This window comes from Geotrypetes seraphini, chromosome 8 (genome assembly GCF_902459505.1).
Source record: "Geotrypetes seraphini chromosome 8, aGeoSer1.1, whole genome shotgun sequence".
NCBI lineage: Eukaryota > Metazoa > Chordata > Amphibia > Gymnophiona > Dermophiidae > Geotrypetes > Geotrypetes seraphini.
The window spans coordinates 73,946,535-73,964,574 of record NC_047091.1 but is presented as its reverse complement, the minus strand read 5'-3'; the positions used below and the strand labels follow the sequence as shown (position 1 = coordinate 73,964,574).

At 46.5% G+C, this 18,040-nt stretch overlaps 1 protein-coding gene across 7 annotated transcripts in view; it reads left to right on the top strand.

Annotated features, from left to right (window-relative positions):
- The window catches only part of LTBP3 (latent transforming growth factor beta binding protein 3), a 165,796-nt gene extending 161,373 nt beyond the window's left edge, over positions 1 to 4,423 (top strand). For all 7 annotated transcript variants that reach the window (XM_033953910.1, XM_033953909.1, XM_033953906.1 and 4 more), the window contains one exon: positions 3,156 to 4,423. In XM_033953910.1, the coding sequence (XP_033809801.1) occupies positions 3,156 to 3,307 (152 nt within the window). In that variant the 3' untranslated portion in view covers positions 3,308 to 4,423. The remainder of the gene's footprint in view (positions 1 to 3,155) is intronic.
- The last annotated feature ends 13,617 nt before the right edge of the window (positions 4,424 to 18,040 follow it).

The following is an 18,040-nucleotide window of genomic DNA, read 5'->3' as shown; positions in this document are numbered from 1 at the left end:
TCCTAAAAAATCAGGAAAAAGTTAAGTTTACTCTTTAATGGAGGGTTCCAACCCCCCAACGGCAGCGCGAAGAGTATGAAGTAAACTGGGGGGGGTTCCCCCCTTACACCCACGTCGGAGCTCTTTAAAAGTAACTTTTGAAAATGTGTTTTTTATTATGTTTTGTAGACTTAGTCCCTTTGTTAGTTATGTATGTTTATTTTAACTATGTATTTTGTTGACTTGTACATCGCTTAGAATTTGGAACAGGCGATTAATCAAATTATAAAATAAACTTTTTAGGCGGCGCGCTGGGGACTTGTGCCGATTTGTCTGAGCTGCAATGTCGGCACACTGAAGTCCTGCGCGCGAATGACTATGAACCTCATTATTGGATGTTTTATTGAGGTGTTATGTACAAAAAGTCTAAACCAGTGTTTCTCAACTCGGTCCCGGAGTACCCCCTTGCTAGTCAGGTTTTCAGGACATCCACACTGAATTTGCATAAACTTGATTTGCATGCACTGCTTCCATTATGTGGTGGTGGAGACAAGGTTCATAGTCATTTTCATGCAAGCCAAATGCGCACAGACAAGCTCAAGCTAATAGCGCGCAAGCCAAATGCACGCAGGTCTTTATGGCGCAAGACAACAGCGCGGAAGACAAATGCGCGCAGGTCTTCATAGCGCAAGACAATAGGGCGGAAGACAAATGCGTGCAGGTCTTTTATAGCGCAAGACAATAGCACGGAAGACAAATGTGCGCAGGTCTTTATAGCGCAAAACAATAGCGCGGAAGACAAATACGCGCAGGTCTTTATGGTGCAAGACAATAGCGTGGAAGACAAATGTGCGCAGGTCTTTTATAACGCAAGACAATAGCGCAGAAGACAAATGCGCACAGGTCTTTATGGTGCAAGACAATAGCGTGGAAGACAAATGTGCGCAGGTCTTTTATAACGCAAGACAATAGCGCAGAAGACAAATGCGCGCAGGTCTTTTATAATGCAAGACAATAGCGCAGAAGACAAATGCGCGCAGGTCTTTTATAACGCAAGACAATAGCGCAGAAGACAAATACGCGCAGGTCTTTATGGTGCAAGACAATAGCGTGGAAGACAAATGCGCGCAGGTCTTTTATAACGCAAGACAATAGCGCAGAAGACAAATGCGCGCAGGTCTTTTATAACGCAAGACAATAGCGCAGAAGACAAATGCGCGCAGGTCTTTATAGCACAAGACAATAGCGCGGAAGATAAATATGAGCAGGTCTATATTCAGTATTGTGTTTGCAGTATTGTGGTCTGTTGCCCCTAGTGCCTCCTTCCTCTACCCTCAGTGTCTATTCATCTGACCAAGCTAACCTGCTTCATCCCTCCCTCTCCCCTCTTTTGCTGTGGGTTTTTCACCTGTTCTCTCCGCTAATACAACCAGGCCACCTACTTAGAGGTATGTAACATTCAGTAAGTTCTGTTATTTACTTTATTCTTAAGTTTACCACCTTTAATCATGTCATTCACGCAATTGTCCTGCGCTCAGTTGTCGCTGTGTGCAATTGTCGTAGTGCTGACATGTCTGCGTGCATTTGACTTGCCACCTGGAGACAAAGACTGTGTCTAAATTCAAGGGGGCCAGGGTAAAGGCATGTGTGATCTCTCGAAGAGAGAAAAAGATAATGGTTACTGCGGATGGGCAGACTAGATGGGCCATTTGGCCTTTATCTGCCACCATGTTTCTGTGGATATCTTGAAAACCTGACTGACTCCAGGATCGAGGTGAGAAACACTTAGGTCCTCTTCTATCAAACTGCACTAACAGTTTGTAGTGCGGTGAGCCGCGCTGGTCCCGACACTCAGAGTTCCTATGAGCGTCAGGAGCAGCACAGGCCATACAGATAGGAGTGCTCTTCGCCTGTTTTCTTTGATTTTGTGTACATTTATTTTCATCCATTTGGTTCCTGATACTCTTCGTACTGAATATCTTGGACCCCTGAGGAAGAAGTGTTCTTCGAAACACGGATCATGTTGAGTCCAATATGCTTTACAACACAACACAGCTTTTGGATATGATTATTGGTGTTTTTATATATGTTTTTGTGACTTTTATTGAATAAATTCCTACACTTTGCATATTTTCTGCAGTCTTATTTTTAAATACTGTTCTAAACCATAAAGACAGGGAAGAATAATAAAAAAGGGAGGGAGAGGGATGGGGGTAATAACGGTACAGCAAGAAATTAAGGATGGGGTAACGGGCACCGAGTGTGTCATTCCAGGTCCATGTATTAAAAAGCACAGGAAGTCTCTCAATTGCTAGGAAGCTCTGGAATGGCTAGACTCAGGAGTTGCCTAAGAAAATACTTCTTTATGGAATGGCTTCCCGATGGAGAAGTTGAAGACAAGGGCAGTATCTGAATTCAAGAAAGCCTGACAAGCATAGAGAATTGTTAAAGGAGAGGAAGAGATTGTAGAGCTTAGTAATTGGTGGGGATGGACAGACTGGATGGACCATATTGTCTTTATCTGGAATTATTCTATGTTTCAGTACTTATGTTCTGGTCATATTCATTTAGTAATGGACTGGAGAAGTAGATGTTACCAGATATGAGTCATTCACTTAAGGCTAAGTGAGGCCATTCTGATGTGACTCTCATTCCAGGAATGTACACTTCTCCCTTCATATTCCTTGTGATGGGGGATTAACAGACCCGTGAATACAGAAAACCGCAAATAACTTTTTCATATGTTATTCGCTGTTTTCCATTAAAAACCATCGTGAATATGGTGAAACTGCGAATAACATGGTGGGAGACCTGGCCTGTTCCTGAAAGAGAGGCAAGACACGGTGAAGAAAGTGCTGGGAATTGGCGATTTTCCACTGTAAACATTTGGAATCAGCAATTTCTCTATGCAATCTGATGTAATTTTGGGGGAGGAGCCAGCAAACTAAAAACCGTGAATAATCAAAACCACAATTGCTGAAATTGCGAATACGGAGGGAGAAGTGCAGTTTACACAGCAGCAGTGACTGCGCTACCAAGCATGTAGCTCAGTAATCCAGGACTGGATTGACTTGTTCTTGGTGACATGGAGGATGGGGCAGGATATAGGTTTGGGGAAAAGAAACACACATCAAGGTCCTAACTGATTCTTTTTCCTGCTCTGTGTCCCTCCCCAGATATAGATGAGTGCCGGGAGCTGAACCAGCGTGGCTTCCTCTGCAAGAACGCCCGATGTGTGAATACCAATGGCTCCTACCGCTGCATCTGCAAGCCTGGCTTCATCCGCTCCCGACACTCTGGCCTCTGCATTCCCCAGCGGAAGAGATGACCGCCCCTGCTCCTCTCCCAGATGCTGGAATCTGTTCCTGAGAGATCCCCGACCCTCTCCCCCTCCCAAGCAATAACTACCTTGGCAAACATTGACTGGCATCAGCCCCAGAACCAAGAGGGTGCGTGTTCAAAGGAAAACCAGTGGGAGAGGCAGGAAATGCTCCCAGGCAGTGTGCCAGTTTACTCTCTTTACTGTGCACCCAGAAAGACTTTTCCTCCTACAGACCATTAGAACTGAAAGCATCTTTTCTTGTTTCGTTTTTATTTTGTTTGATTTGAGCATTTATTCTTTTATTCGTTCTTTCCCTTACCCATCTTCTGCAACTGACAGGAAAATGCATTTGAAACCAACCCACCTTGCCTTAAATTAATGTGTTTGTCTCTGTTTTGTGGTTATGGTGGGGGAGAGGGATGCTCATTTCTATTTTATACTATTGCATTTATACTAAACAATACAATATTTGTTATTTATAGAACATCTTCCATATGCTTTTTGTTCTATAGAGAAGGAATGAATAGAAATTTTAAGACTGAGGATTACAGATATGTAGTCTATTGAAATGAGATAGGACTTCTACGTCTTTTCAAAATGGAAGGATTCAAGAACCCTAAAATTTGGAATTTTTTCATCAACAATACATGCTATTCTTACATAGCTCACACTTTATCAAACAAGTGTGCATGATATGCAGAAAAACAATATCTGAAATGTAAAACATTTGGGGGGTAAAATTATAAACGTTTGCACAAGTAAAAGGGCTTTTGTAAAATTACTCCAGGAGTTGCACATGCAGCGACAAGAAGGTATGTGCTTTATGCAGCCTTACATGTAGGCCTGTTCTGGTACATGTTTTATAAAATATGAATATATGCGTGTACTTTGCATGCTAATATTTATACCCACTTCCAAGCAGGTGCCGTGATTTCTGCTGGCTTATCCTTGGTATTTTAAAAATACACATAAGTACTTATAAAACAGAGGCCTACCAGGCCTTCACATGGACAATCTGTTATTAAAATTATCCCCCCCTCCAAAAAAAAAAAAAAAAAAGGAAGTGTTTACAATTAGTACAGAACACAGTGGCTGATGAATAAAAGATCTACCAATTACATATTTCCAGTCTTAGCTGAACTTCATTGGTTTACAGTTGAATATAAGGTTCAATATAAGCTACTTTGCAAAGTTTTTGTGCTTTGAACCTAGGGTTCTATAGCTTTGCGAAACTTGCTGTGTAGTTATGATTCCGTAAGGAGGCTACATCCCTAGGGCTGTGGAGTCGGTACACCAAACCTTCAACTCGGACTCCTACTGATGAGAGGCTTTATTTTTTTTTATTCTGGATCTAAAGTACTGGTAAATATAACTTACTATTTACCAGTAATAATAATAATAATTTATTTCTTATATACCGCTATACCGTGAAGTTTGAAGCGGTTTACAATAAAGATACATTTGACAGTACATGGGATAGAAACGGTTTACAATAAAGATACGTTTAGTCAGTACATGGGATGCAAGTGGGTTATAATACAAGTGGTTTACTATCAAGGTGCATTTTGTCAGTGTAAGGGATACAGGTGGGTTACCATAAAGATCTTTAGATCTAGGACAAAGATATGTACGTATAAGTATAAAATGATTAAATCCCATTATATTATATGGTAAATTTATTTTGAAGCTAGAGTCAGAACATTTTTACTGCCTCTGACTAAGTCCACCCAAAATTACTTCCAACTCAGGACTCCACATTGCTGCTACTTACGGTACCCAGCAAGGTAATAGGAGCATAAGAATTGCTATACTGGGACAGACCAAAGGTCCATCAAGCCCAGTATCCTGTTTCCAACAGTGGCCAACCCAGGTTGGCCTTAGATGACCTTAAATGATCCCAAAGAGTAAAACAGATTTTATGTTGCTAATTCTAGGAATAAGCAGTGGATTTTCCTAAGTCCTTCTTAATGAAGGCTGATGGACTTTTGTTTTAGGAAGTTATCCAAACCTTTTTTAAACCCTATAAAGCTAACTGCTTTCACCACATTCTCTGCCAACAAATTCCAGTTGCCTAACAAACTTTTATGGTAATAGGCCTCAAGCTAGAGAGCTAAATGCTGTTGTAATCGTGCCGTGAGAATTATTATCCAGCATTTAAAACAGAAACTAAAAACATAAGGCCCAATATTCAAAATAATTTAACCAGGCAGAAAAGGTTTGTTAAATCACACTGAGCAGGGGAAGGGGCAGTCAGTGGTTCGTTAATGGGTTAATGCCAGGATGGTCTTGGAAGTTATGCAGGCACCACCAATGGTAATAGGTAAATAGGACTGCTTAAATAGTCCCATTCCTGCAAGCTCTGCCTTAACCGTACAAACCTCGAACACATGATTCTAAAGTGTTCGAGGCTTGTGCAGATGAGGACAGAACTTGCAGGACTGGGACAGAGACAGAGCTCGTGGGGATGGGACAGGGAACATTCTATAGATTTTGCCTGGTTTAGCTATGCAGGTACAGCACTGAGTATCAGCTGTTCCCACACAACTTCTAGGTAATACGGCTAACCTGGATATGTCCTAGCACTGAAGATTCAGGTCTAATTTTGCTGCATTTCAAATAAGTCACTGCTGTCTGCTGAATATTGATCAAATGGCTTTTTGAAAAGGCTTTATTTTTTTGTTAAGAGAGAATAAATACTGGGAGTGCTGTTTTCCAAACATTAAATAAGTACAAGAGCACTGCCATACTAGGACAGACGGCAGGTCCATCAAGCTCAATATGCTGTTACCAACTGTGGCAAATCACAAGTATCTGACAGGAACTTTGGAACATTTTTGTGAGGGCAACCTATCTCAGATAAATTCTATCTGAGACAGTTGGATAGTAAAAAGAGATTATGTACTTATTCTGGAAAGCTCTTTTCCAGTAGATAAGTTTCAAGTTTCAAGTTTTCAAGTTTATTAGGTTTTTATATACCGCCTATCAGGGTTATCTAAGCGGTTTTTACAATCAGGTACTCAAGCATTTTCCCTCTCTGTCCCGGTGGGCTCACAATCTATCTAACGTACCTGGGGCTATGGAGGATTAAGTGACTTGCCCAGGGTCACAAGGAGCAGCGCGGGGTTTGAACCCGCAACCCCAGGGTGCTGAGGCTGTAGATCCAACCACTGCGCCACACACTCCTAAAAACATAAGGCCCAATATTCAAAATAATTTAACCAGGCAGAAAAGGTTTGTTAAATCACACTGAGCAGGGGAAGGGGCAGTCAGTGGTTCGTTAATGGGTTAATGCCAGGATGGTCTTGGAAGTTATGCAGGCACCACCAATGGTAATAGGTAAATAGGACTGCTTAAATAGTCCCATTCCTGCAAGCTCTGCCTTAACCGTACAAACCTCGAACACATGAACAAGTGAGACATTCTAGACAACTGGGTAGCATCCCCATGGCCGCATGCCATCTGCAGAAGGAATCCAGTTTTGATTTTTTTCTCTGTGACTCTTCTGTACTTCACTGAGCTCCTTAGCGCCACCTACAGTTAGTACCCAAGCACCAAGAGCCACCAAACTAACGTGAAGTAGAGATATAACAATCAAGATTATAAATAACTGTTCTGCTCAAACGAATAACATGAGAATATCAGCTGCAAACAGCTGACAAAAACCTCAAGGGAGCTCAGAAACTACTTCCACCAAAATGAGGAAAAATATATACAGTATACTCTTCAGCCCCCAAGGGCTGACTGGCATCCAAATTACAACTTGGAGACACATGAAACAAACTGAGAAGTAGTCAGGTGCAGAAAGGACAGGGCAGGAGTCTAGAATGTCTCACCTATCTACTGGAAAATAGTTTACCAGGGTAAGTACATAATCTCTTTTTCCAGTGCAATAGGTGAGGCATTCTAGACAAGTGGGATGCACAAAAGCAATCCCCAAAAAGCTAGGGTGGGCTACTGCGCCAACCCTCAAGACTGAGGATCCAAAGACAGAGTCCTGTCTCGCTGCCACATCCACTCTGTAAAACTGGGCAAATGTGGGTAGAGAGGACCATGTTGCTGCTGTGCAAATCCCCTCAGGGGAGATAGCTCTAGCTTTGGCCCACTAAGAAGCCACACATCTAGAAGAATGTGCCTTGACGGCAACAGGAGACTGTTACCCAGAAAGAGTATAGGCTGATGAAAGGGCCTCACAGATCCATCTGGAAATCATGGTCTTAGAAGCGGGACTGCCCCGCTGGACAGAATGAGTCAGCACAAAAAAATGGTCAGAAGGACGAAACTCATTAGTGACCTCCAGATAGTGAAGAAACACTGTGCATATCAAGGTTCCTCATAATATGATTCTGTGTCTTTGAACCAGTAGGCTGAAAAACAAGCAAACGGACTCCCTGATTAACATGGAAAGCCAAAACCATCTTTGGCAGAAAGGAAGGAATTGTGTGCAAGGAAATCCCCGTCTCCGAGCTCTGGAGGAATGGTTCACTGTAAGAAAGAGCCTGGAGTCTGGAGACACCTTGCTGTCAGAACAGCGACCAGAAAGATCGTCTTGAGTGTCAAATCCAAAAGGGAAGCATCCCGAAGGGGTCAAAGGGAGTCTTGGAAAGACTAGATAGCACCAGGTTGAAGTCCCATGAAGGGAACAGAAGAGTAATCTGTGATGTAATGCAAAGAGCCCCTTTCAGAAATCCGGCCACATCAGGGTGAGATGCCAAAGACAAAGGACAACCTCAGGCTCAAAAACAAGAAAGGACGCCGCAGTAAAGCCATGATCATGATCAGTCTGGAGAAAAGCTAGCAACACCGAAAATAGAGTGAAATATGGCTCTGCTTGGTCCTGAGCATACCAATGCTGGATAGTCTTCCCCGCCATAACATAAGTAGATAAAGCAGTCGACTTCTTAGACATGAAAAGAGTGCTAAGGACCACATCAGAAGAGCCCTCGTGGTCTAAAGCTGCATGAATCAGCCATGCTTTAAGAGCAAAGCAACCCAGGTCCTCCACGCAAACCAGACCCTGCATAAATGGGTCAGGATGGACGTTCAACCGAAAGCCACGACCTTAACTAAGACGCATCAGATCTGCGTACCAGAGCCTGCGAAGCCAGTCTGGAGCCACCAGAATGACACGGCCCAGATGGTTTGTGTTCCACTGAATGACTCGGTCTATCATGGGCCAGGGAGGAAAGACACAGGAGGATTCCCTGAGGCCATGGCTGCACCAGTGTCGAAACTTTCGTCGCTTCCGAGCATCAATCTTCGAATGAAGAATTGATCTGCTTTCATGTTCTTTGCCATGGCCATGAGGTCAAAGCGGGACCAACCCCAGCGCCGCACAATAGCTCGGAATGCTGCCAGAGCCAGTGCCCACTCTCCCTGATTCAAGGGCTGTCTGCTGAGGAAGTTAGCTTGAACAATGTCGACTCCCACCACATTTGCTGCTGAGAGCGACTGGAGGTGGCGATCTGCCCACAGTTAGAGAACGCAGGCCTCCTAAGCCAGAGAATTGCTCCTGGTACCTCCCTGGCAGTTGACATAGGCCAGTGGTAGGCAAACTCATTAGTCAAAAGAGCCAAAGATCCGCAGTACAATGATTAAGATTTCTTTTGAGAGCCAAATTTATTTTCAAGAACCATGTTTTTAGGAGTCAGTTTAAACTAGCTGCTAACATTAAATAAAACTAGATATCATCATCATCATAATCTTATTGACAAAATTTTTTTTTTAACATTAAAATAAAAATATGACAAAACACATTTAATGTGAACAATGGCCTCATCAGAGGGGGGATGCTGCATCAGCTGTCAGCGGCACACGTGGAGGATCATTCAGTCAGGGTAAATATTACTGCTTTTTTTAATATCTTCCCTGCTGTAGCTAGTAGAGATGCCCAAGCCTCACCAACTGACGGCCACCTCCTCCCCTCCAACTTCCCAAGTTCTGCAGCTGGCAGCAATATTGCAGAGCTGCAGCCTTCCCTCCTCCCTGCCCCCCCCCCCCCCACCTTGGCTTTCATGTAGTGGCAGCTTGAGGATATTGCCATTGGCTGCAAAGCTTGGAGATTTAGGGTTGCCAGACTGGAGGAAGATGTCTTTAGGTGGCAGGGCTTAGGAATCCCCAATAGCTCAAGTATTTGTAAATTGCACTCAGGCAAGGAGAAACTTTGGTGCCTATCTACTAATTTTGGGCTTCAGTCCCTCCCCTAAATCAGCTGTATATGACTACGCCACTGAATTCAAAAATAATTGTGATGCACATATCCCAAAGCTAACATATTCCAGTTAATAAATTCAAAATAAAACAATTTTTTCTACTTTGTTGTCTGAATATTTTGTTTTTCCATCATCTTGGTCCCAGTTTCTCTTTCTGCTTTTGTCTATCTTTAACTAATTCTCTTTCCAGTGTCTGCTGTTCATTTTTTTTCTCCTCTCTTGTTCCATTTCCTCCTTATGCTTGTCTCCAACGTATTGATTTTTCCCTTTCAGCTTTCTTAACTTTTTCTTTTCTTTTTTGCCTCTGTCCACTCAAATCTTGCCTTCTTTCTCACCCTTCTTTTTAAATGTTCAGCTACCTCTCAATTCTCCATCTTTTCTCAGTCCCCAGCTCTCTCATTTCCCATCTCCTTTCCCAGCCTCCTATTTCTTGCTATCTACTCCCCATTACCACATTTCTACCACTGTACTTACTGCTTTCTCACTCATCTCCTCATCCACATGGCTCACCACTTTCAGAATCCCCCCTCCCTCTCTCCACTGGTTAGGCTATAACTCCCTGTCCCTTTCTTTCCATCCCAGCTCTCTTCCCTCCTGCCCTCCCATGGGTCTATCTCTCCTGTATCTCCATGGTTCAGCATTTTGCTCCCTCTCTTTTCTGTTTTTTTTCTTCCTTCCCCACTTGATGCTGAACAATGAAATGGAGGAAAAAAAAAGAGAGATGCTGCATCTCTCTGCCTTCCATCCACAGGCCTAAAATTTCTCCTTACCTCCCTTCTATCCCCAGATCTAACTTCTCTTCCTTTCTCTTCCCAACTGCCCCCCACCCCATCTCTCCTCCTGCCTGCCTCCCTCTCCCCAGTCCACCATTTCTCCCTCTCTCTTCCCAACAGTTCTCCCTTCAAGTATCTCTTTCCCTCTTCCTCCACACCACCCCAGGTCCAACTTCTCTCCCTTCAGACCACTGCCCACCATCTCTCTCTTTGTCTTCTGTTTTTGATCCCATAAGCTCTCCCCCATGCCCAATCTGGCACTTATTTTAATACCCTCCCCCCCTATACTTTAAAAAAAAACCCTAGTCCAAGAGACTTCATTGGCCCAAACTTCCTTCCCCCTCCTCTCCGCACCTATGCATCTCTTCATCATTCCTCTCCCACCACCATGTCCAATAATTCTCTCTCTTTCCCTCCCTTCTCTCTCTGCCCAACAGTTCTCCTCTTTCTTCATCTCTCCATGTGCACCATCTCTTTTCTCTCTTTCAGACACCCAATTCTTCCTTACTGTTCCCTCCCTCCCTCCATTCTTCAATCCTATGACTCCTGCACCCTCCCTCCTTCCTTCCTTCATCGTTTATCCAAAGTTTGTGCTCCCTCCCTCTCGAGTCCCAACACGACCTTCTCCCTCCCTCCCTTCTGTGTCTCCCTCTGGCGGGTATTTACCTTCTGGCCGGTTCCCATGCTGCAATCGTTTTTCAGGTGAAAGCTGTGGGTGGTGGTGGCTGGCTCCTCATGCGATCCGTGGCTGTGTAGAAGGATTTATTTTATGGCTGTCGGCAATCTGCACCTCCTGGCAAGTGTTTATTTTCTGGCTGGCTCCCTTGCTGCAGTCGTCCACAGGTGGTGTCTGCTCCTCGCACGCGATTCACGGCTGATTCGGCAGCCTTCTCTCTGACATCGTGACGTCAGAGGTAATGCTTCTGACACAGCTGTAGATAACGCACGAGGAGCCGAGGACACTCGCGGACGACTACAGCAAGGGAGCCGGCCAGAAAACTACGCGCCAGAGGGAGGGAGGGAAGGAGAAGCTGGGCCGCACAAAACTCTTTGTTGGGCCACGGGTTGGACACCCCTGGTCTACAGCCTCTGTTGGATTGGTTTGTGGATTCTCCTTCAGGGCGCCGGAGCAAGGCACTCAGAGTTCAAGCATCTGTTCAGCACTTACTGGATATTCAAACCATAGAGCCGGTGCCCTATGACCTCCTGGGCTCAGGCAGCTCCTCTGTATACTTTATCATGCCAGTGAAAGGCTCAGAAGATTGGAGGCCTATTCTGGATTTTCAGCACGTGAATACGGCTCTCAAGATTCCCTGCTTCAGAATGAAGACTGTGCGGTCGATCACTGCAACAGTGGCTCCAGGGAAGTTTCATGCCTCGCTGGATCTCACGAAGACATACTTGCACATTCCCCTTTTTCTGACATGACAAATTTTTATGGTTTCCTGTAACAGCATTACCAGTTCTCAGCCCTGACCTTTGGGCTGGCAACAGTGCTTCAGACTTTCACTAAGGTGATGGTGATAGTGGTGGCTTACCTGCGCAAGATGGGCCTACAGGTTCACCTTTACTTAGACGACTGGCTAATCAGAGCTACGTTGGCTGAGCGATGACACAATGGAGCAGGTGCTTCAGGTACTGGCAGACCTGGGCTGGATTGTTAACTTCAGGAAGAGCCATATGATGCCCACGCAGTCACTGGAATAGCTGGGATTCCTCTTCAATACAGCTGTGCGCTGTGTCTATTTGCAATTGTTCTCCTGTTTAGGGGTGTTGGACACCCTCACAGAGAAAGTGGTCCATCAACCAGCTGGAGCTCGGGGCCATTTTTCTGGCTATAATGTAATCGCAGAAGACTCTGTAAGGCCAAGTAGTCAGGGTTTTCTCCAACAATGCGATGGCAGTAGCCTATGTCAATCGCCAGGGAGGGACCAAGAGCACTCCTCTGGTTCAGGAAGCATGCTTTCTTTTTCTTTGGGTGGAACTTCATCTGGCGCTAACAGCAGTGCATGTGGCGAGAATGGACAACATTCAAGTAGACTTCCTCAGCAGACAGACTCTATCCGTGTGAGTGGGTCCTGTCCCTAGAGGCGTTCCAGACGATTATGGAGTGCTGGGGTGGCCCTGCTTCATCCTCATAGCTACAGCAAGAAACAAGAAGGCGAAGCGCTTCTTCAGTTAAAGATCCAAGCCCAGAAGTGAGGAGTTCAATGAGCTGGTGCAGCTGTGGCCTCAGGCGAACTGTAGATGATGCTAAACTGCACAGAGAAGTATTACAGAGGCAGAGTGAAAAATCCGGAGTGGATTCCTTCTGCAGCATGCGAGTATGGGGAAATAATCCAGCTGTCTAGAATGTCTCACCTATCTACCTGAAAGCTTACTAGGATAGGTATATAATCTCTTTTTACAGGGAAAATGAACTACCAATAAAAAAAATCCCACAACTTCTTGGCATGAAAAAAAGAAGTAGACTTCTGGGAATGTCTATATCTTGCAACTAAGAACACTGTGAATCAAAATAATTTAGAGCTTACATCAAGAAAACGTAAGTCTGAGCACTGAAAAATACACAGAAAATTTTTCTGGAGTAAAAATACATTTTGGATAACTAAAAAAAATATTGCACTTTACACTGTATTGTGGGAGATTACTGTATTTGTGCCTTGCCCCTTTAAGATGCTGTCAGGCAGTATGAATAAGGCAGTTTTTGAGGTGGACTTGAAACTGTAGTATACATGTCCCATGGGAATCACTAACCTGTGGTACTAAGATCACTGTGGGAGTCGCTAACCTGCAGTTAACTAAGGTGCAGAAGAAGCCCAATTTTTTCCACATTTTAATAACTACCCCCCCTTTAATGTTTATATCCCCTAAGGGAGAGTGTGCCAGCCATCATTCAGCAGTGATAGTTGGTTGCTGGAAATGGTGTCATATTTTGTCACCATGTCATTCTGTAATTCAGACTCAGCCCATAAATGTTCTAGGTCAGAAAATTCCTGCTGTAAGGCTTCATTGGCCAAGGACTGCTGCAGCCAATAGCTAGGATATCAAAATAGAGGAAAAATCCTTGGGTAATTGTGGCTGGAACCATAATTGAGTTGAGGCCGCTTTCAAATGGCCTGAAAGCAGCAAGAGGAAATTGTGGGTTAAATAAAATCCAACAATAGCCTATTCTGTATCGCTTGGTAGACTGGTATAGTCCTTACGAATAGGTAATATGCCTCACTGCTACCAACAGGTGGAGACTAAGATCAAACTTGCAGATCAGTATAGGATCCCTTCTTGCTACTCCAGTTTTCCTCAGTCTCCGGTAGCAGGTGGTAAGGCTTTTCAGCTCCCTTCTTAGCACTGTTGGAACTTTGTTTGTGGACTCCTGGTTCCCCTTTTTGTGCCGGATAGAGCTTGGGTGGGTTCTGTTTGGGGATCCGTCTGACTTCAGGGATGTTAAACCCAGCGAGTCTCATGCTGGGTCCCTCCCCCAATCTTCCTCCACCCCCCATATTTTTGTAGAGGGCCTCAGCAGGTGGCCTGGCCCCCTGGTTGGTCAGCCCTTCAGCTTTGAGAGCCGTGGAGTATGTTCTAAGTAAAAAAGAAATTTAAAAAAAATCCTGAGGTGTGCCGGTCTAAAGGGCTCATTTCACTTTAAACTGCCTTTTTCTCAACTAACTAGCACTTACTTTCTTTACAGCTAGGGCGGTTTTCAGCACAGTGAGCTCTTTTAAAAGGGAAAAAGTGCTCCAGATGCGAAGTACTCATGGCCGGCCTGTGCAAGCGTTATGCAGGCCAGAGCGGTGGGGAAGCCTCGTCGGTAGCGGATGCTGGCGGCCAGGGCACCCCATAGCATGTGCCTCACAGTTCGGCTTCGGATCATGGGGAAGTCCGGGCTTTCCCCCACACCTACGCGGGGGGGTTCTCCAGCTGCCGATGGTCAGGGAGAAAAGGGTTCCCTTACTGCTGGTTAGGCTGGGGATTCCCTTTTCGCGTTGGTCGGTTCCTCGGCTTTTCAGATATGACAGGCCGCAGGAGCTCTGATTTTGGTGGTTTCGGGTCCAATTTTGGCAGAAACCTCCTCATTCATTTCAGTTACCTCAGGTGACCTTCCCCCTGTTCTGGAAATACAGGGGCAAGGAATGTCAGGGTCCCCTGCTGAGGTAGGGAGTCCCTTGGGGTCACCGGGGGTCTTTCCCCCTGAATTTATGTAAGCACTTTGTAAAGCTTATGTGCTGGCGGCAGGAGGTTCAGTGTCCACTCCGGGGGTCTCTGGGGGGGGGGGTTACCCTCAACATCTTCCCTCAGTGCGGTCCCACATAGCGGTGGTTTTGCCCCCCTTTACGCCTCTCTCATCCAAACACCCGAGGGTCTCTTGGGATGAGGATTTTTTTCCCAGAGGAGCACGAGGTGATTGATGAGGATCTGGACCCTTGGGGAGAATTCCAGGTTCCTCTTGGGAGGAGGGATGGAATCTGCCGGCGAGGGGTTCAAGCACCCCCCAGCTGGTGAAGATGGGTCTGTGGTGCGCATTTTTCAGCAGGAAGAGCTCTATGAGTTCATCCTTCAGGTTTCCTCGGTTTTGCACTTTAGGACCCCGTGTCAAAGCCCCGCGTACGGTGGACCCCTTGCTTAAGGGGATTCACTCTGCTTCCCGCTCTTTTCCTATGCATCAGGATATTCGGGACATCATGCTCACACAGTGGCAGGTGCCGGAAGACCCTTTTCGCTTTGCGCGCTCCATGGCTCGCCTTTATCCCATTCCGGAAGGAGATTGAAGTTGCCTGTAGTGGATGCTGTGGTCTCGGCCATCTCTAAGTGGCATATCATGCCTCTTGAGGGCAGTGCGGCCTTGAAGAACCCGGAGGAGTATAAGTTGAAGTCCCTCCTTAACCAGAGTTTTCATGTGACAGCTCTGGCAGTCCAGGCGGCGATATGACGGGCTGGTGGCTCGTACGTGTTTTCGTTGGGCCCAGCATGTACTTGATGATAAATCTGAGAATTGGGACTTGCTAAGCCAAGAAGTTGCCAAAATTGAATTGGGTGCTTCTTATTTCGGATGCCATGTATGACCTCTTGCGAGCTTCTGCCAAGTCTCTAGCCTTAGGAGTGGCAGCACGCCGTACCTTGTGGAGGATTCTGCGTCCAAAGCTAAGTTGGCGAAGTTTCCTTTTAAAGGATCTTTCTTGTTTGATGAGGACCTGGACAAGTTGGTTCACACTCTCACTGATTCTAAAGTGCTTTGTTTGCCTGAGGATAGGCCTAGGCCGCTGGCTCGAGGCTGCGCTACTCATGGGCGTGATTTCCACTGTTTCCGCTCCGGTCGAGGGGCTGCTTCTTTTCAGTCTCCTGGGCTCTCAAGAGGCAGGTTCTTCCAGCGCATGCAGTCCTTTTGTGGGGCCTGCCAGGGTGCAGGTATCGCCCCCGCTGGGTCCCCTGCCGCCCGTCCTGCATAATGACTCCTTGCCGGTGCCCGTCTTGGTTCCGGTGGGCGCCTGGTTGAGAGACTTTTATCCACAGTGGGCAGACATCATGTCCGATCAGTGGGTTCTGGAAGTGATCTGGGACGGATATGCTCTGCAGTTTGCCCGGTCCTTGCCAGACCGTTTTCTTGCTTCTCCCTCGCAGGTGGCGTGGAAGCAGCAGGCCATTCGCCAGACCCTTCAAAGATTGTTGGATCTTCATGCAGTGGTTCCAGTTCCCCCGCTGGAGTGGGGCACAGGTTGGTACTCGATTTACTTTGTAGTGCCAAAGAAAGAAGGGACCTTTCGACCCATCCTGGATTTGAAGGGGGTCAACAGGGCTTTTCACATGCCTTCCTTCCGCATGGAAACAGGGGAGTTTCTGACCTCTCTAGATCTGACCGAGACCTACGTACATTCCTATTTGGGCCTCCCATCATCACTTCCTGTGCTTTGCAATCTTGAGGCAACACTGTCAGTTCTGTGCACTTCCCTCTGGTCTGGCCACGGCTCCACAGACATTCACAAAGGTGATGGTGGTCGTCATGGCGGCGTTGCGCAAAGAAGGAATTCTTGTTCATCCTTATCTGGACAACTGATTGATTCGAGCCAAGTCGTTCCAGGAAAGCACTTGGGTCACGGCTCAGATGGTGGAGTTTCTGCAGTCGCTGGGATGGGTAGTCAACCTTGCAAAAAGCCGGTTGTCTCCATCTCAGTGCCTGGAATATCTTGGGGTCATGTTAGACACTTCCTTGGGGAAGGTCTTCCTTACGGAGGCCCGGGTAAGCAAATTGCAATCTCAAATTTGCCTGCTTATGACGTTCCGGTATCCTTGGGTGCAGGATTTCCTCCAAGTCTTGGGGTCGATGGCGGCCTCCCTCGATGTAGCGAGGTGGTCACATCCCACATGCGTCCTCTTCAGTATGCTCTTCTTCAGAGGTGGTCGCCTCAGAGGCACAGTCTTGATCACCCTGTTCCGCTTCTGGGATTAGCTCGGGGCAGTCTTCGTTAGTGGCTTCAGACCCCCCATCTTGTACAAGGGGCGAATCTGGATCAGCTGCAGTGGACGGTGCTGCTCACGAATGCCAGTCTTCGCAGTTGGGGGGCTCAGTGTCTAGGTCACTCAGCTTATGGCACCTGGTCCATGGAGGAGGCTTCTTGGTTGATCAGTGTTTTGGAGACTAGAGCCATTCGTCTGGCGTTGCTAGCCTTCCAGTCCTTTCTGATGGGCAAGTCAGTCAGGGTTCTGTTGGACAATGCCACTATGGTGGCCTATGTCAATCATCAAGGGGGCACCAGGAGCACTTTGGTGACGCAGGAGGCGACTCTGCTCATGGTCTGGGCGGTGTCACACATTCAAGAGATCTCTGCATCCCACATAATCATCATGTGTTAGATCCCGGAGAGTGGTATCTAAGCCCTGTGGCCTTTCAGTTGATGGTGCAGTCTTGGTGTCAGCCCCTCATGGACCTGATGGCCACAAGTGTCAATGCCAAAATGCCCCGCTTCTTCAGTCGTCTGAGACGGTCAGGCTAAGGGCCTGGATGCTCTGGTTCAACCATGGCCACCGGAGGGGCTGTTGTATGTGTTCCCTCCGAGGCCATTAGTGGACAGAGTTCTCCACATAATTTGCCATCCGGGCCTCATGGTTCTGGTGACTCTGGATTGGCCTCGACGACCTTGGTATGCAGATCTGGTGAGGCATTTGGTGGCAGATCCTCTTCCTCTGCCTCTCTTGGAAGACCTTCTAACTCAGGGTCCCATTCCAATGTTCGATCTGGATCCCTTTTGTCTTACGGCTTGGCTCTTGAAAGGGGTCGCCTAGGTAAGAAGGGGTATTCAGATAAAGTGATCTCAACTTTATTGGGGTCCCAGAGGCTTTGAACCTCTCGGGCTTATGTGAGGGTTTGGCGTCTATTTGAGGAGTGGTGTGATGCGCGTGGGGTGGTCTCTTTTCGCGTTTCCCTGCCTAACATCTTTGACTGGCTTAGTCTTCTCTCCGGGTTCAGCTTGCGGCCTTGTCAGCCTTTCGTGGGTTGTTGAAAGGTCAGCGTTTGACTGCCATTCCTGCTGTGATTCGCTACTTGCGGGTGGCTAAGTTGCTCAGGCCTCCCGTGCGGCCCTCTGTTCCATCTTGGGATCTTAATCTGGTTCTGTCAGTTCTGGGGCGCCCTCCTTTTGAACTGCTCATTGATGTACCTTACTCTTAAAGCGGTCTTCTTGGTGGCTATTACTTCAGCTAGACGTGTTTCTGAGCTGCAAGTTTTCTCTTGTAGGGCTCCCTTCTTGGAGTTTTCTAGGGAGTGG